Raw genomic sequence first — 19,403 nt, 5'->3', positions numbered from 1 at the left:
GTGAAATATGTCGCAGATGATTCCACAATGTTTTGGGCAATAGGACCTGAATCTAGTGTGATAACAAAGCACGCTGAATTTTGTGGAAAAGAAGTTGAGATGGTTGTTCCCTTTGAGGGTGCTAATTCCGGAAATGTAAGAGCTACTGTTACCTTACTTATGAAAGACAGGTTTTGGATTATAGTTGTCACCATTTGTACTATAAATCAACAATGAATCTTTTTTCTTCTGATTACAAGATTTAATGGCTATTGTATCAAATGTTAGTTAATATTCTGGCCTCTTTGTCACAATTCTGATTATATATTTGTTCTTATGTCCCTACCAACATTTGACTAGAATTTGGTTATTGAAAGTTGAATGTGTACCAAATTTGAAATTTTTTTGAATCCCATTTTATTTAACGTCGAAATAAATAGATGTTAGAATAGTCTCATGTAGTTTTAACTTCTAAAAGGTGCAACTGTTTAACTGATTTTTTTTTTTTTTTTTTTTTTTTTTTTTTGGGTGTGGTTGAAATGAATTTTTGCAGTTGACTGTGAAACTAGTCTTGAAAGAATGGCAGTTTTCAGATGGTTCACATAGCTTGAACAGTATCAATCTCAGCTCTCAGCAATCACTATATGGGTCATCAAATTTTCTGTCAAGAACTGGAAGGAAAATATGTATAACTGTTGTTGAAGGGAAGAACCTTATGGTCAAAGACAAATTTGGGAAATCTGACCCATATGTTAAACTGCAGTATGGGAAGGTAAATCTCTCTTTTTTCTTCATAAATAAGTATTATACATACTTTTAAGCTTTTGGTCTATCTCTTTTTTACGATGCCCATTGTGAATATGTCAAGTAATGTCTAATAATGCTGGAACCTTCTCTTCAGGTCCTCCAGAGAACAAGGGCCGTCCAACATACTTTGAATCCATTCTGGAATCAGAAGTTTGAATTTGATGAGATAGGAGGTGGTGAATATCTTAAGATAAAATGCTACAACGAAGAAACCTTTGGAGATGAAAATATTGGTAGCGCACGAGTAAATTTAGAAGGACTCGTAGAGGGGTCAATGAGGGATGTGTGGGTTCCTCTTGAAAAGGTAAATTCCGGGGAACTGCGACTTCAAATAGAAGCAGTGAGATTTGAAGATTATGAAGGATCCCGGGTATGCTTGTATTAGCACTTAATCATGTTGGCAGTAATTGAATATAAAGTCCAAAGTAGTGGAAGGCAAAAAATCAGGACATGACATGGAAGGGGCACAACAACAAATATATAGATATATATATATATGAATGGAAATAATAACAATTTCTTCATTTTTACATTATGAATACATTTGTATTTTTATGCATCAAAATAGGAAGAAATTATTATTCAAGTTCTATATTGGAAAGGAAGTGTGAACAAGAAGTCCTAATTTCTATTTTAGAAATCACTATTCATTAACAAATTTAAAGTTTTATGTTTTAAAATTTATACAATTATAAAGCGTAAATCTACATTGTTTTGATTTTAACCATTGGCTCCAAAGTTCTTTCCTTCAAACTTGTAATGTGTTTCATGTGTGTTTAAGTGATGTACAAGTGTCCACAAATGTCTAAAGTGTGTCCGACTCGAAAAAATTGAAAATATAGGTCACTTTTCGATGTGTGCCCAACACTTGTAGAGTGTCGCAGGGAGTGCCTAGGAATGTCAGTGACAACATGCACGCAATTCCATGCTTCTGAGTTCACACATTGTGTATAGGGTCCAAATGATTTCAAGACTGCTATCGTTTTGAAACTATACTACCAATAAAGGCTGTGTTTTGGTTCTTTAGTAAGGTAAGAACCTCAACAGGTCTTCATTTGGTGCCTTTCGGACCAAGCCAAGTAATAAGCACTTTTTGCTAAATAGTTGTCTGAGCCATGCTCAATTAGAGCTTGCCATCAAGCTTAAGAGTGTGCACTTTAATTTACTTTTCTTTGTTTGTTCAGGGTTCTAGCATTGGGTCAAGCAGTGGGTTGATTGAACTTGTTCTCATTGAAGCAAAAGACCTGGTTGCTGCCGATCTCAGAGGAACAAGTGATCCATATGTGAGGGTAAATTATGGAAATACGAAGAGAAAAACAAAGGTTAGTGACATGGCAATTCTTCATATATAATACTATTTTTACAGGAAAGAAATTCTTTTCAGAGCCCATACGGTTTATCATTGGCCATATTTCCATGTTCACATTTCTCATATGGTGGTGTGATAGACAATGCCCATATTAGATTCAACTTTCACATATCCATGCTATTCTACATTTTTTTAAGCTTTCAATCGATTCTTGCCAGTCACCACATTGCTTAATTTGGAGGCATGTATACAATTTCTTTAATCAGTTTGCCTTGCTTTTCCTTGCCTTGAAGATTATGTATAAAACTCTGAATCCTCAGTGGCACCAAACCTTCGAATTCCCCGATGATGGTAGTCCCTTGGTGTTGCATGTGAAAGACCACAATGCTTTGTTGCCAACATCAAGCATCGGTGATTGCGTCGTAGAATATCAGAGATTGCCTCCAAACCAGACATCCGACAAGTGGATACCCCTTCAAGGAGTAAAAAGGGGAGAGATCCATATTCAAATTACAAGAAAAGTTCCAGAATTTGAGAAGAGACCAAGTTTGGACTCTGAATCACCCTCAACTAAAGCACACCGAATCTCTAGCCAGGTGAGAATGTTTGAGGATCTATTATACATCCTTTCATGTATGGATTAGTGCCACATCTCATGAGTGCAAATTGAGAAGTTCTAAATTTTTCCGTAACATTTCAAAATAATTCGTGAAATAGGCCAAAGCGACCATTTGCTAGTTAATCTACTATATCCATGATACAAGGTAGACCAACTTTTTTGGCATAAATAGTGAAGACTACGTTATGAATTGATACACATAATCAGGGACAATGAGACACGAAACACAAACAAGAATAACATAAGAATCTAAATCATGCACACGAGAACAAAAATATTTATGTGGTTCATCCCAAAATAGGATTACGTCCATGGTCGTTGTGGTTTCATTATCTGAAAAAAGTTAAAATACAGTTTAAAAAGATGCATCACTTCAACTATATATACATTGTATTAGAGCAACATAACAGAACTGTGAAACACCAAAAATACCATTGCTCCGAAAGTTGGATCTGTGGTCGAGTTTTTAGTGTTCAATACTTTATGGGATTCACACCACCCCAACAGACTGCATTTTACAGACTTATTGCTTTTGTGTTTCTCCATGCTTCATGATATATTTATCACAAAAATGTGTTCCTTTTGTTAGCAAGTCTGGAGGCTAGTTTCTACTAAATGCTTTTTTTTTACAAATTCTGATCAATTTGGGTTGATTTAACAGATGAAACAAATGATGATCAAGTTTCAATCCATAATCGAGGATGCGAATGTTGACGGACTCTCTGCATCCTTGAGTGAGCTAGAAAGCCTCCATGATATGCAAGAAGAGTACATGGTCCAGTTGGAGACTGAGCAGACGCTTTTACTGAACAAGATAAACGAGCTTGGCCAGGAAATCATAAACTCGTCGCCCACCCAGAGCAGAAGATCTACCAGCAACTGAACCGGTGAAAATGAATTTCCGCCACAATGCCCTTTCTTTACTTGCACAAAAGGCGGTATTAATAGAAAGCGAATACAAATTGAGAGGCACTGTTGTGGTTTGTCTTGCTGTGCAAATTTAATAATGTATGCAGATAAAAGGTTGTACCAATATGTACAATAGGATATGGGAGAGGTGAGAGGCATATTTCTCCTATTTGTTTATCATTATTAATAATTTTTTGTGTGTACAAGTGGAGGCCGATTCTCGTGATTCAAAACTGTGCCACAAGGATTGGGTTTTAGAAATGAAATATATATATATATATATATATGTGCAATACTTAATACAACAGATAAATTTCCATTTCGATAATAAAATGATTATGTTGTGTAACATTCCATACTCAATATGTAACATTGTGTTCTCTTGGAACATTTGGTGTTGGACATTCCGATGAATTTAGGCAATTTTATCAATTTAAACCAAGTTTCTACTAGTGCTACATGTTTGATGCCAAAATTAGGGTGGTTGATAAATTGTTTGTGAAAGAGGGTTAAAAATACAATTGGTCCCTTGAAAAATTAATTGAAACAAATTACTAAAATGTGTAGTTGGCCCCTTATATAGTTTAATTGGAGCAAATTATCCTTCGTACTTAAATCAATTGTTGCAATTCATATGATCTAATTGTATTTTTTTATATTTTCCCGTGACAAATTGTATATCTAAACATTTTTTCGAAACCAATTGAATTTTTTTTCATTTTTCGGCATGTAACTCACTCAAATTGATATTACACGTTGACAATTGCATTTTAAAACATCTTTGATGTGTTAATTTGGACAAATTAATCCTTCTTGAAGTGAATTGCACTTTTAAATATATTTTAAGTAAATTGTCAAAAACCCTCCTTATCAAATTCCACTTTAATTTCTTCTATTTCAAGCAATGAAAATCCTTTTTAAAAATAGAAAATATATATTTACATAGATATGTTCATATGATATTTTTTGAGGAAAATTCTATAGGGTGTGTATTATATGTATTATTTAGTTACGATTTTTTTAGTATTTGATTATGATTTATAGGGGTGTTAGTTATGACTTATTGGATGTTAGTTATTATATTATTTTGATCATGATTTAAGAATTTTTTGATTATCATCTATTATTTTGGTTATGATATCTTTTATAGCCATTAATTTTTTTCTTACAATCACATATATAATTTTTTTTTGGCGCTCAATAGGTCTAAACTTAATAATTTTTTTGCCAAAAAGATATTAGAGTGTCTTGAGAAGATGGTTAAAAGTTGGCTCTCTCTCTCTCTCTCTTCGCGATTGCGGCAGATCTCTCTCTTCAGCGTGTCTATGATCGATCTGAAACCCTTGTATGTTGTCACAATCTCCCTTCCACCGTCGCGATCTCAAACCCTAGCGCCACGTCGCCACTGTGCCTTCATCCCCCATCGCGATTGATGGAAAAGTGATCTCGGTAAAGCTCTCTTTCAGGTGAACCAAAGCTTGGTAAAGATCTCGGTAAACCCTAGCGCCACGTCGTTGCTGTGCTTTTGCTGGATTACCGAGAAGAAAGGGTTGCCGAAGAAGAATAATAATTTTTTTATTAATAATAATAATAATAAATTTTATATTAATTAATACTAAAAATTGTTTTTTTATTAAGCCATTAATGAAATAAATTTTATATTAATTTATACTAATTAATAATTTTAGTATTAATTGATACTAATTAAGCCATTAATTGATAATAAATTAAATTATAAAATATTAATAAATTGGTATATTTTGTAACAATTTTGTAATAATAAATTTAAAAAGTATTAATTGGTATTTGTAACAATTTTTAATAAATTAAAAAAAATATCAATTAATATTCATGTATTTATAAATTAAAATGAATAAAAATTGAAAATTTTAATTAGTATTTCAACATTTTTCTAAATTTTAATCTACCCATCCATGCATCACTTCTAATTTGAAAAAATAAACTATAAACTAAAGAAAATAAAATAGAATGAAGAAAAAGAAAAAAAAATTAAGAGAAGAAAAGAAAAAAAAGAAAAAAAAATATTAATATTAATTGATACTAATTAATAATTTTAGTATTAATTGAGACTAATTAAGCCATTAATTGATACTAATTAATAATTTTAGTATTAATTGATACTAATTAATTTATAATGGAAAAAAATTGTTACAATAATACTTCCATTACATTTTTATCAAATGTGTCAATTTTTATATAAATTGAAACTAATTAATACTAATTATGTTAATTTTTATTAATGAAATAATTTTTTTAAATTAAAACTGAGAAAAAAAAATGACAAAATTATCATTTTTATATCATATAATGGCAAAAAGGACAATTATACAATAAAAAATTATTTTACAGTTTATCAATCAAACACTGTTCTGCTGCTTAAATCTATAAACCCATAGCTGCACCAAACAGATTAACAGCTTATGTTCACAGCTATAAATTACAATCTGTTAAGTTATAATTTATAATCACTTTCCAACAGCTCTAACCAAACGGGATTTTTAACCAAGCTTTTTGACTTTTTTGAAAAGTGATTTGAAAAGCTGGTAAAAAATTACTTTTTTGCCTTTTGGGTTAATATTTATTTATGATATCATGTCACAATAAAATGATCAAAATATCCCACCCAGCTTAGAAAATTTACTGTTTGACCCTTTTTGGCTCATTTAGCTACTTGTTGGAACAATGAGGGTAGTCATGTAATTTCACACTTGACGTTTTGCAAACTTTCCAAATACCGATCCAGCTTTTATAGCTACCTCAGGTGCGTTGGGATCCTCTAGAGTGAATTCCTAGAGTGATCTCCTACAGTGATCCATGGATAGCCGACACGTGTTGCACTCATCTACCAATGGCTGAGATTCAGCCTGAGTAATTTTGAAAAAAAAAATCAAAATTCAAATTTTTGGGTTTCAGAGAGAGAGAAAGAGAAAGGCTGAGAGAATAAGAGAAAAGGATCCCCGCTCCCGCTCTCGCCCCCGACGTGCCGCTACTGATGCCCTGCCCCCCATACTCCAAAGAATCATGATCTTTCCTCTCCTCTTCTTCATTCTCTCTTCAGTCTTCTTTCTCTTTTTGATAGATATGAGAGAGCTGACTCAATAATACGCTTGATTTGATCCACATAACAAGGTTTCTTGATGGATGGATCGATTTTGTATTGTTGGACTTTGTGTTGTTTAATTGGGACAGAGTTTTGAGGTCTGATAGGCTTCTGTCCAAAGATTGATAAAGATGACTAAGAGGTTTTCTTCTCATATATATATATATATATATATCCTAGATCTGCGCACAAACAAAACATAGGATTTTTGTGGCCCTCAAGGTTGGTTTTCTTAGATCTGGGCTAAAAGAGGCATGATTTATTTACAAACATCTTTTGATCCTTTGGTAATTGAACAAATCTCCCCCAAAAAGAAATTTATTGTAGTTATTTTTCTAGGTTTTCCTTGTTTTCTATAAAATTTTGATTTGTTCTTTGGTTTTGGTTAAGAAACAAGTTGATTAACAAATCTCTCCCAAAAAGAAATTTATTATAGTTATTTTTCTGAGTTTTCCTTGTTTTTTATAAAATTTTGATTTGTTCTTTGGTTTTGGTTAAGAAACAGGTTGATTTTCTTGTTGTTTTAGGTTTTTTGTAAATTTTTGGGTTGATTTTAGGTTTGATCTTCTTCTTTGTTTTAGGTTGATTTTCTCACCATTTTAGTCAGATTCAGAGAAGAAGAAAAAAAGAAGGGAAGGGATGGAACGACGTCGTTTTGGGAGGGATTGATCTCAACCCTTGGTTTGATTAGTGGGATAGGTGCCGCGCTCTCATAAATTCACTTTACCAGATCACTCTAGGAATTCACTCTAGAGGATCCCAACGCACCTCGGGCTGCGTTTTTGACAGAAAAAATGCAACTTTTATTTATATTGTCGAAGGACTACATTGTTGGTCAAAAAGGATACTTATTCCAAACTTATCTATGTTCAAATGTCTGCACATATATCACATATATATTTATTTATTTGTTAATGTCATATATATTTTTATTTATCTGTTCAATATCACTTATTTGCTCACTTTATTGTCATGAGTTACCGTTACTAACCACCTCTATCAAACCTGTATCAAAGACTTTTTAATTCATATCCTTATTATCTCAAAAAAATAAATAAAACCTTCAATCAAATAATATGTGATCCAATAGGACTTTTTGTCGATTAATTTTTTTTTTCTTTCATAAAATATAAAATTTTATAATACATATAATAATATATAGAAAAAATCAAATAAAATGTATATATAATAAAAACTCCCCACATTCACATTTCCGGCAAGAAGATATCCAATTCGTAAAATCTTATCGTCATCTCCTTCCGCTTTCCAACTGAAAATCTCTCTCTCTCTTTCTCTCTCTCACTCTCTCTACGTGTGTCTCTGTGCGATGAGGTTACAGAAGAAGGTGGAGGAAGAAGAAGAAGAAGACGACGACGTGCTATAAACTGGGTCGAGCTAAAACAACTACAACAACAATAACAATGGCCATATCCACCGCTAAATTAACTGAATTTCCACTTCGCACCACTACCTCACTCACCTCTCACTCCCTCTCCTCTCTCCACCTCCGCTTCCTTTTCTTCACTACCCCCAAATCCTCTTTCTCTCTCGTCAAACCCTTCTCTTCTCTCCGCACTCCCACCCAAAACCCCACACCCAACCAAAATCACTACCCTTGGGACCATCATAACCAAAACCCTACCCAAGACCCTATTGTCCCACCCAAACCCAAATCTTCTTCTTCGTCTTGGCTCAACAAATGGCCCTCTCCGAACCCCCCTCTCCAGTCCAATTCTAAGAATTCGAATCAGGCTGAGGATGCAGCTCAGAGTCGGTATTTTGATGGAAAGAGTGGCGCTGGGACTAGTGCCATTGAGAGAATTGTTCTTCGATTGAGAAATTTAGGGTTGGGTTCCGACGATGAGGAAGAGGAGGAAGAGGAGAATTGGGCAATGCGGTTGACTGGGGACGAGAAATTGGGGGATTTGTTGAGGAGAGATTGGGTGAGACCTGATAAGATTTTGGTTGAGGGCGAGGATGAGGATGAGTCAGTGTTGCCTTGGGAGAGGGTGGTGGAGGAGAGGATTGTGGTTGACGAACAAGTGAAGAAGAAGAGGGTGTTGAAAGCGCCCACTTTGGCGGAGTTGACGATGGAGGATGAGGAGTTGAGGAGGTTGAGGCGGCTCGGGATGACAATTAGGGAGAGGATCAGTGTCCCCAAGGCGGGGGTCACTGGGGCGGTCCTCGAAAAGATTCATGAGCAGTGGAGGAAATCAGAGTTGGTTAGGCTTAAATTCCATGAGTGCTTAGCTCATGATATGAAGACCGCACATGAGATTGTTGAGGTTTGTGGATGTCATGGTTCGTGTTTGAAATTATAGTACTATTTGCAGACATTGTGTTTATTTCTCATTAGGTTTATCTATTGGTGAATTGTGCTATTGGCTCTTTTGAATTTGTGTATTAGACCCAACTCTAACTTTTGTTTATTTGCTTGGTGGTGTAGTAAAGACTGACTGTAAAGCAAGTCAGTATTATTGATTGTCTTTAAAAATGAATTTTGTTATTTACTAGATGAATTGTGTCTTAATCTTAAGATTTATTCTGTTGATTTTGATGGCTGATGCCATGAAAAAACTCTTTTGTTCAACTATTCTGGGTTAAACTTGACGAAACCAGTTCTGGTTTACTGATGTTATTATATAGAGTGCAATCAGATATCTCTTCCTAACAGCTTGTGTTTGAATTCCATAACAGCTAGTTTTCCATTGCTGCTAGTTTCAAATGCTAGTCTAGTTAGAGTTTATTTATGGCAAATAACACAAACAACCCTTTGGTTTTTGACAAGTATGGGAACATCTTCTCAGTTTTCGAAATAATTATAATTTTACGCTTCAATTTTATTTATTTTCCAATTTGTTATTTTTTATTTGTTAGAGAGCCTTTTGAAATTAACTGCAGACTCATTGCTAACTGCCTGTTCTGATGGTCAGCGTCGAACTGGAGGATTGATTATATGGAGGTCTGGCAGTGTTATGGTGGTGTTCCGGGGAAGTAATTATGAAGGGCCATCTCAGAGACCAAAACTAATGGATGGAGAAGGTGATACTCTTTTCGTGCCAGATGTTTCTTCTGCCGACAATCAGATAAATAGTATTGTGAATAGTTCTCCAATTCTGGAAAAGACGAAAATGCCTATTTCAGACCGTGTTGAGAATTTGACGGAAGAAGAAGCTGAATACAATGGCCTGCTAGATGGTTTAGGTCCACGTTTTGAGGATTGGTGGGGTACTGGAATGCTTCCTGTTGATGGTGATTTGCTTCCTCAAACAATTCCTGGTTACAAAACACCTTTCAGGCTTCTTCCTACTGGAATGCGGTCACGAGTAACCAATGCAGAGTTGACTAACTTACGGAAACTTGCTAAATCGCTTCCTTGTCATTTTGCCCTTGGTATGTTCACCATCTGTACTTGTTTTGGTTGCGATGTTTATTTCTGACATTAATTTCATGCTGAACTCCTTCATTAGGGAGAAATAGAAAACATCAGGGTTTGGCAGCTGCTATAATCAAGCTTTGGGAGAAAAGTCTAGTTGTGAAAATTGCTGTGAAACGTGGAATCCAGAATACAAACAACAAATTAATGGCTGAGGAGCTTAAGGTGTGTTAATCAGTGCTTGTGAAGAATCTTTATCTTAGTTTAAGCTACTGCTTTTAAAGCAAGTTACTAAATATTGGAGTTGAATGTGCCACTTGTATCAACTTTTTGTGGTTACACCTGGTTAGTTGGAAAAATTCTTACAGATGTTTAGGGAATGCCCCTACAAGTTGTCTAGATAATTGCAAATTATACTTGTGATCAATGACTTAAAAGTAAGTTAAATAGGTTTTGTGTTCAGCTCCGTTGAACTTAGTTACTAAGGTTCTGTTGGTGCTTGTTTTGAGCTGGGTCAAAATGTCACCAAACCTATTGAAGTTTGGCTGGCCATTATTCTACCTAGTTCAGGAGTGGGTTTGCTTTGTGGTTCACAACTAAAATGACCTAGCAATTTGTCTACCCCAAATGAGGAGGATACAGCTAGCCCTTGTTTCAATATTCAGACTTCAATGCATTCATCCTTGTGTCTCAATTTATAAAACATTTTACTTCTAAAAAAATTGAAAGAGGAATAGGAATTATTATCAGTGGTTGAACTTTGAAGTATGATAAGGAAGTAATCTCGACAGGACTGAGCAATGGGCGGTAGTCATATTTTTTGGTCGTTTTGAATTGCATATTTCTAAGCATTTGGTTGTTGAGATAAGTTCAAAATAATGAAAACATTTAATAGAGTTGTCTAACCAACAAACATGAATAGATTACCGTTTGGCATATGGGTTGGGATTAAATTAGCTAACAAAAAGACAAAATAGGCTAATTTAGCCAATAAGACAATGTCACATCTAAACAATAATCATTTTGCTTTTTCTCTCACAACCATCAAATCAACTACAAAAAAAGCCAAAAGTTTATCACAAATAGAACTTTTTTAGCCAGGCTAAAATAGCCAAAAGGCCAAGCTAAAAAAGTTTATCCCAAACAAAGCCTAAGTAGGAAAATTGAGCATTATCTATTTGAATTGAGCTTTTTGATGATTTACTGACAACACCATAAATTTCAAAGGAATTGAGTTTGAGAGAGAGAGAGAGAGAATCATAAAAACTTGATTATAAACTCTCTAAAACTCATTCCTATTGAATAGAATAATTACATAGATATTTATAGGTTGATAGACTTCTAATTTGGTTAGGACTGGCTTAAAATTAGGTTATATTAACAAATTAGAATATTCTAGACTAATAAAACCACATAAAATACTCAATAAACATAGCTGGACTTGTAAGATGACTGTAGACACGTTCTAATCCATTTACAACACAACTAAAGATTACCTTAATATCCTTGATTATTAATACCTAACAAATAAATAATAAATCAATCTAGCAACTTGCTATCTCTAATTTAAATATAATTTAAAAGTCGAAACACTACAACGAACACTTTCTTTGTCCCAAAATGTCTTCTTGTGTGGTCCTAAAACCAAAATGTTTCATTGTCATTGTCATGCAATTTGAGTAGTGGATCTCCATAATACAATCATGTGGTAATCTACTCCTGAACTTCGGCATCCAATTGCATGAATTCCACAAAGTGACTTTTTTTGAGCATTAATATTGGGTTTTAACCTTAAAAATAAATAAATAAATAAGTATTATTCAGTGTGTTTGGTTTCAGTTTTCTGAGTTTAGTTTTTTGGAAATTGAGTATTTTGTTTTTCGTATTTTATTTTGTTTTTAGTGAATATTTTTAAAATTTTAAGTAATTTTTTTACTTTTTTAGATGCACCTTACTTAAATGTATCTAAATAGTAAAATATTTGTGAAATTTTTTTTAAAAAAATTAATAAATATACAAAATACAAAAAATGTACTAATTTTTTGTTTTTATTAATATTTTTGGTATTTAGTGATTTTTTTTTAAAAATTTCATAAATATTATGCTTTTTAAGTGTATTTATATTAGGTCTATCTAAATTTTTTTTTAAAATTGCGTGAAATATTAAAAAAAATTAGTGAAAATAAAAAAATATGAAAAACAAAATAGTAAAATTTTCTGAAAAGTGTTTTCTGAAAACTCAAACCAAGCAAAGTGGGGTTTTAAGTTCTATATTTGCCCTTTCAGATCTCAAAAAATTGTAGGCCCTAACCTTATAATAGCATTAGAATGTCTTTATACAAGGTCTCGGAGTTATTTATTTGTACCCCCCTTAGGTTTTCTTGTCTTTGTTGGAAAGCTACTCTTTGGCTTGACATGGAACCTATCAACAGCTCCAATCTTTGAAGAGGTCCTTTTGTGATGGGTATACCTGAGCCTCTAAAACTATAATTGGCACATGCACTTGAATGATGAATAGGCATTTAATTGACACAAATATAGTATGTCATTTTGTGTATTTGTAAAGTACATGTAAAATAAATTGATAGAGAGAGATACAGAGAGAATGAATTATGTATTGATTGATATTATTGATTGATGTATGTTTTTTGATATTACAAATGGTGAGTGGCTCATTATATAGGAGAGGGTGAGTGTAGTAGGTGAGGAGTAGGTGAAGTGGAGGTGGTAGTGGTGTAGTGGGTTAGGTTTAGTGGAGTAGGTGAGGTGGTAGTGGTGTAGTGGGTTAGGTTTAGTGGAGTAGGTTTAAGTGGGTGAAGTAGGTGATAGGTTTTAACAGCCCCCCGCAAACTCAAGGGGGATAGGAACTAACCAACTTGAGTTTGGAGAGAGTTACAAAACAAGAAAATACATAAAAATAAAAGAGGATAGGAGACACTGTATGGTCGTGTCAGACCATTGGTGAAGACACTGGATGGTGGTGTCATAACGTTGTAGAGGACACTGTATGGTGGTGTCATAACGTTGTAGAGGACACTGTATGGGGTTGTCATAACGTTGTAGAGGACACTGTATGGTGGTGTCATAACGGTGTAGAGGACACTGGATGGCGGTGTCAGACCGATGTAGAAGACAGTTTATGGGGTCATGTCGGACCGTTGTAGAAGACAGTTTATGGGGTCATGTCGGACCCTTGTAGAAACTAACCGGAATCAATGTCGGGACTGTTTACAAAGTCTTGTCGGACCCATGAAGGAGTTAACCGGAATCAATGTCGGGACAGTTTACAGAGTCTTGTCGGACCTTTGTAGAAACTAACCGGAATCAATGTCGGGACAGTTTACAGAGTCTTGTCGGACCCTTGTAGAAACTAACCGGAATCTATGTCGGGACAGTTTACAGAGTCTTGTCGGACCCTTAAAAAGTCGCACCCTCAAAAGGTGTGCCTAATCTTTCAAAAGGCGTGCCCAATCCATAAAAAGGCGTGCCAGATATGATGGCGAGGCACGTGAGGGCCTTGGCTGGCGCGCCCGTTTGTCGGCAAGTGGCGCGCGATACGCGTGGCTGCCTTGGCTATTTAACCAAGGTTGATGCTGAGGCTGAAGCAGACAAAAAACTTCTGAAAATCCTCTGAAAAAACTCTTCCTTTGCTGAGAGAGAAACTCTGTAATACTCCCTAACCAACCCGTCTCTGAAACACTTAGCAACATGGCCTCTTCTTCCCGTCCAGCTACCCAGAACCTGGCCTCCTCTTCCCGTGGTCTGCTCACGCTCTTTCCAGAACTAAACGAGTCCACAAGAGAAATAACTGGTGCGGTGGCCAGTGAACCTCAACCAAACACCTCTGGTTTTGCTCCGTTGAACTTTCCGATGCGGTCGGTGGAGCAAAAAATGGCGGTGCAAACTGATATTGAGGCCAATCAGTATACTCTGAAGTCATGTGTGGAAACCATGACTGCGGTCACAAACTTGTCGCACCGGCTGCAGAGCAGGACAAATGAGGTGCAACAGTTAAACTCCCAGCTGGCTCTGCTCCAACGCATGTATAAGGATGCGCGAGCAGAGATAAGTGTGCTAAAGACAGAAAACAAGGAGCTGAAGCGGAAGGCCACCGTTATGTTCCGATTTGGAGGGCTGCCATATGCTGCTGCAGTGGAGGAGCAGGGAGTAGTGATCATGCCCAGTGGAGTAGGAAACACGGAGGCAACACCGGCAAGGGCCGCCCAGGACGGAGGCAAGAAGAAGAGACCGGCGGAATAGGCGAAGAAGTGAGGTCGGTGGGTGGCCGGCTGCAGAAAAGAAAACAAAGCTTTTGGTGGTGTTTTTTTTTTTTTTTTTTTTTTTTTTGGTGTAAAATTGTGATCGGGGTTGATCCCTGAGATGAATAAAATATGGTTTGTTGTGCAAAACGATATGGTATGAATGGAATTGGAAAAAGATTAAAAATAATGTGAAACAAAAATAAAGAAAGAAATAAGAAAAATATATTGGAAATCAATATGGTATTTTTTATTTTTATTTTTTTTTTATTTTTTATTTTTTTATTTTTTTTATTTTTTTAATATAATATATATATAAAAGAAAGAAAGTGGGGAACAAGGAGTGCACCAATTAAGCTGTATAATAAAAAAAGTTTGGGCGGTGGATGCAAAGTGAGGAGAGAGAGTGAGCAGATATAGAAAAGAAAAAATAAAGAAGTAAAAGAAGAAAAGTAAAATGGGTGGAAAATATGTGAAAAGGGAAAAGTATATATATAATAAGAATAGGGAATTGGGTGGCCCGAGGAGGTGCAATGCATTTGCTGATTGATTTATTTATTTTATTTGTTTGTGGTAGAGTGGATCACATGGGGTGAGCAGTGATAAACGTGTGAAAAGGGAGCACTTGGAAAGGGCATATAAGATAAAGGAGTGGGAGGATGACAATGACTTTCTTGTTCAGCTATGTAAATTATCAGGCAAACTGTTAAGGGGTGGTGAACCTGACTTGATGACTGCAGCAAAGATGGTCCTCCATGATTGGCAGAGGGGTAAGATACCCTTCTTTGTTCCTCCCCCACGGGAAGGAGATGACTTATCTGTGGTACCCAAAGAATCTGTTGTAGAAGACGACAAGGTGGTTGATGATGATCAGGCATCGGCAGCTAGAAGAGCCATTGCAAATGTTATATCATCCCAGCAGCTAAAAGATGTACCCATTCAGGAGGATCTTTTTAGCGAGAATGAATTAAGGGGTGAGATGCCTGACCAGGTTCCAGCCACCGAGGCATAGATTCTTGTTTCTAGTGTACACGTTACACCGCCAGAGAGAGAAGAATCTTGATAGAGCAGTTGCCATGGTGTAATAATATGCTGCGGAATGTGTGTTTTGATCCATCATTGTTGCAGACATGGTGTTCGACGAAATGTCCCAGAGGGATTTTGGGTTTGCTTCGGCGAGGTGGTGAAGAAGAGTGAAGGTATGTGTAGAGAATTTTAGCGGACTAGGTTGAGGTCCGGCGGGCGGCCAAGGTGAGGTTGCCGCCCGCCGGTGAAGCGAAAAATACTAAGTTCTTAACTTAGCTCTGATACCATGTAAAATAAATTGATAGAGAGAGATACAGAGAGAATGAATTATGTATTGATTGATATTATTGATTGATGTATGTTTTTTGATATTACAAATGGTGAGTGGCTCATTATATAGGAGAGGGTGAGTGTAGTAGGTGAGGAGTAGGTGAAGTGGAGGTGGTAGTGGTGTAGTGGGTTAGGTTTAGTGGAGTAGGTGAGGTGGTAGTGGTGTAGTGGGTTAGGTTTAGTGGAGTAGGTTTAAGTGGGTGAAGTAGGTGATAGGTTTTAACAGTACAACAATATCAACTATTAGATTAGGCAAACTCCGATCAAAATCACAATATATGACACCAGTACATTTTAAAACCAACAGTGTTCAAATGTTTTGGTTTCTTGAACATTATAAAATATGCTTTTTTCACAAAATAAGTAGAAGAATATATCACTTCTTGTTATCATCAATTGAGACATACTGGATCTGACTCCTGAACTATCACAGAATCTAACAGGAGGTGTCTTACTGCTTAGAAACAAATATTTCATTGTCATATACCGTGGAAAAGATTTTGTCCCAACAAATGTAGCTGCTGTTTTAGAAGAAAGACAGGAAATGACTAAACAGATTCAAGATGTTGAAGAAAAAGTGCGGAATGTGACAGTAGAAGCAGCTTCAGTTGTTGAAGATGGACAGGCACAAGCAGGTACTCTAGCTGAATTTTATGAGGCTCAGGCCCTATGGGGAAGAGAAATATCTGCTGAAGAACATGGTAAGATGATAGAAGAAGCTTCAAGAACTAAGAGTGCAAGGGTAGTCAAGCGAATGGAACATAAACTAGGCATTGTGAGTATGTCATTCTGAAGTTTTGATGATTGAAAAGTACTTGCAACAATCTGTAGTTCTGTGCATAAAGCCAGTTGCTTTTATTAATTGAACAAAGCTGGTTTGTCTACTTGATATTATCATTCTGTTTCACTTTTTGTATTTATGCTTTAAGGACGTCATTTCGGCAAACATTAGAGCCTAGATTCTCCTGTTAGTCATTCTTGTTGAGTAATTAAATGGTTCAATTAAATTTGACTTGGTATGATTTGAATGCATGAACAGGCCCAGGCCAAATTTCACAGAGCGGAGAGAATGTTAGCTAAGCTGGAAGCATCAATGCTTCCTGTTGGTCCTTCTGATGACCAGGAAACAATCACTGAGGAGGAACGGTCTATGTTTCGCAGGGTTGGATTAAGAATGAAGGCATACTTGCCTCTTGGTGAGTTGACTTCATTTCATCTATAATACTCTATATATTAAACTGAAAACTAATGGTTTGTTTATGTGGGTCCACCAGGCATTCGTGGTGTTTTTGATGGTGTTATTGAAAACATGCATTTGCATTGGAAGCATAGAGAACTTGTAAAGTTGATATCCAAACAAAAAAACCTTGCTTTTGTTGAGGAAACAGCGAGATTATTGGAACACGAAAGCGGTGGAATATTAGTTGCAATAGAGAGAGTCCCGAAAGGTCATGCTCTTATTTACTATCGTGGAAAGAATTATCGGCGACCCATTAGCATGAGGCCACGAAACCTTCTAACAAAGTCAAAAGCATTGAAGCGTTCAGTAGCAATGCAGCGACACGAGGTTTTTTTTTTTTTTTTTTTTGGTTTTATGCCCTCATATGTTCTATCAAATACATGATGATATTGTTGTATATAATATCCATGCCAATATCAATTTAACTATTCTCTCCGCTTCACATTATTTTTTTTTACTGTATATTTTACAGGCACTCACTCAGCACATAGCTGAACTAGAGAAAACCATAGAGCAAATGAAAATTGAAATGGTAAGTGGTAATTTTCCTACTCAATTAAATGTGCACATATGCAGACACAGCAGGCTGTATTGATGCTCATATTAATTACATTTTACCGCCTTTTGGTTTGACCGAAATCACTTTACCTCCATTTGGTTAAAAAATGTACACATAACCCACATGTGATTTGGACTGAAGTGTAACTTCTCACAAATTTTTACAGAAGGTCTATATTGCTGTTACTTTTTTTTATCCAATTTTTGTCTTTATACCACTTTCTTTTTAAAGACAAAAGGTGATGTGTTTTTTGACTAAACTTCAGGGAGGTAATGTGTAATTAACCCATATTTTATATCCAGCTTAAGCGTACATCACAAGCATAATTTACTCAGAAGTCCACAGTAGACTGCTTTCACCAAAATAATGATTTGCTTGCAAAAATTAACGTTTGATATGCCTGCTGATTTTTTTTAGATCTTAACGCATACACCTAGGTGGATATGACCTATACAAGGTCTCACCATAATGAGTGAGATGCATTGTGGACATAGCACAACACTTTTACTATAAAAGCTCCTTCTATGGAATAGGCATAGCGAGAATGCTTTTCTAGTTCTGGAATTGACTTGATTGGGTTTATCGCCTTTGAATGCTTTTTATTTTTATTTGATTTTATATAGTTTGATAATGAAGGCAGCCGTTGTGGATTTGATTCTTCCTGTGGTTTAGTGATGCAAATATCAAAAATTTGTTGTTGTGAAATAATGGCTTCTTTAACTCGTCAATTTATTATTTCTATCATCTTTATTGGACTTTTGTCAAAAATCATTTCAGAAGTTATACTAATGGAAAATCTTCTTCCTAATTGTCCCTAGGGTGATTGTAATGATATTGAGGACGAGAATGTCTGGAAAGAGGATCATGTGTTGGAGTTCACACAAGTGAGTTCTTACGATTTGCATTTACATAGATTAGTACTATTGTCACTTGGTTACAGTATTGGAGGCGCTGCCCATTTTCATTCGCTTAGTGCTATTTTCACTTGGAAATATTTGTTTGACCATAACAAGGAAATAATATCTTCTCACATGCAGAGTGAAGTTGAAGCTTCCCAGATTAGTTCTGATAGTGATGAAGATGGCAGTGATTGGGAAAATGAAGAATCTGAATCACTTGCTGAGCTTGGAGAACCACAATCATCCTTCTAGCAGAAAAATATGACGATTTTATTCCTATTTTTTTTTTTTTTATAAATTTATTAAGGGATAAGGGGTAGATTTTCATTCAGTGTATATGTTTGGATACATTTTGAAGTGAACTAATCCATTTAGATTATACAATGTTACACAAAACAACTGATTTGTTATAATGAATAAGCTTCTAAAATAATCCTAAATATTAATTTCAAGTTTTTTTTTTTTTTTTTTTAATTTATTTTATGGGATATTAATTTCCAGTTGCTTTGCTTGATGAGTCGTTTGTTTCAAATGAAAGGATCCAGAGCATGCATGCCACATTCTATATAAGTTCTGTATTTTAAAGTTTACATGATGATTAAAAACATAAATTCCAATGAGAATTTTTGTATGTGTGCATTATTTGCTTTAGATTTTTTAGGAAAATCTGGAAGTTGTGTAGAGATAGCCATGGTATGGGGTTAAGAATTTGTAGAGATGAACAAAAAAAGAAAAAAATAAGAGAAATAAAAAAATTCATATATATTTTAATTTTTTCTTCCTCTTCAATGACCTATTGAGTGTTTCCTGCCCTTTCAACTGCGCATGTATTCCGCAAGTACCCAGAGAAAAATTACACACAAAATTATTACCCAGAAACGTTTGGCATTCACATATTTCATCTTATACTACAAACTTTGACATGCTAATGAGATGCATGAATGCAAGTATGGGCCCATATGCTTCTCAC

At 35.3% G+C, this 19,403-nt stretch overlaps 2 protein-coding genes across 4 annotated transcripts in view; both read left to right on the top strand.

Moving 5' to 3' along the window:
• Positions 1-3,986, top strand: part of ATSYTF (C2 domain-containing protein) — a 28,561-nt gene extending 24,575 nt beyond the window's left edge. For both annotated transcript variants that reach the window (XM_028197465.2, XM_028197470.2), the window contains exons 9-14: positions 1-135; positions 533-751; positions 881-1,156; positions 1,971-2,108; positions 2,389-2,691; positions 3,376-3,986. In XM_028197465.2, the coding sequence (XP_028053266.1) occupies positions 1-135; positions 533-751; positions 881-1,156; positions 1,971-2,108; positions 2,389-2,691; positions 3,376-3,597 (1,293 nt within the window). In that variant the 3' untranslated portion in view covers positions 3,598-3,986. The remainder of the gene's footprint in view (positions 136-532; positions 752-880; positions 1,157-1,970; positions 2,109-2,388; positions 2,692-3,375) is intronic.
• Positions 3,987-7,931: 3,945 nt separating this feature from the next.
• Positions 7,932-18,885, top strand: EMB1865 (CRS1 / YhbY (CRM) domain-containing protein). 2 transcript variants are annotated; one of them, XM_028197474.2, is made up of 9 exons: positions 7,932-9,029; positions 9,678-10,137; positions 10,215-10,345; positions 16,169-16,510; positions 16,775-16,931; positions 17,010-17,302; positions 17,448-17,507; positions 18,353-18,418; positions 18,572-18,885. In XM_028197474.2, exons 1-9 carry the CDS (start codon positions 8,166-8,168, stop codon positions 18,683-18,685), a joined length of 2,487 nt encoding a protein of 828 aa, XP_028053275.2. In that variant the 5' UTR covers positions 7,932-8,165; the 3' UTR covers positions 18,686-18,885. The 2 variants fall into 2 exon arrangements, with proteins under 2 accessions (XP_028053275.2, XP_082722867.1); XM_082866741.1 differs by having other exon boundaries at positions 7,965-9,045; positions 9,646-10,137.
• Positions 18,886-19,403: the final 518 nt, after the last annotated feature.

This window comes from Camellia sinensis, chromosome 4 (assembly GCF_055761805.1).
Source record: "Camellia sinensis isolate YWXY chromosome 4, ASM5576180v1, whole genome shotgun sequence".
Classification (NCBI taxonomy): domain Eukaryota; kingdom Viridiplantae; phylum Streptophyta; class Magnoliopsida; order Ericales; family Theaceae; genus Camellia; species Camellia sinensis.
The sequence above is the reverse complement of the archived record's forward strand: the minus strand, read 5'-3'. Positions and strand labels throughout refer to the sequence as shown.

Coding starts and splice junctions, on each gene's coding strand:
- EMB1865 (XM_082866741.1), top strand. CDS start 8,166: ATGGCCATATCCACCGCTAAATTAACTGAATTTCCACTTCGCACCACT. Junction 16,511..16,774: donor TGGAACATAAACTAGGCATT/GTGAGTATGTCA, acceptor ATGCATGAACAG/GCCCAGGCCAAATTTCACAG. Junction 17,303..17,447: donor TAGCAATGCAGCGACACGAG/GTTTTTTTTTTT, acceptor TATATTTTACAG/GCACTCACTCAGCACATAGC.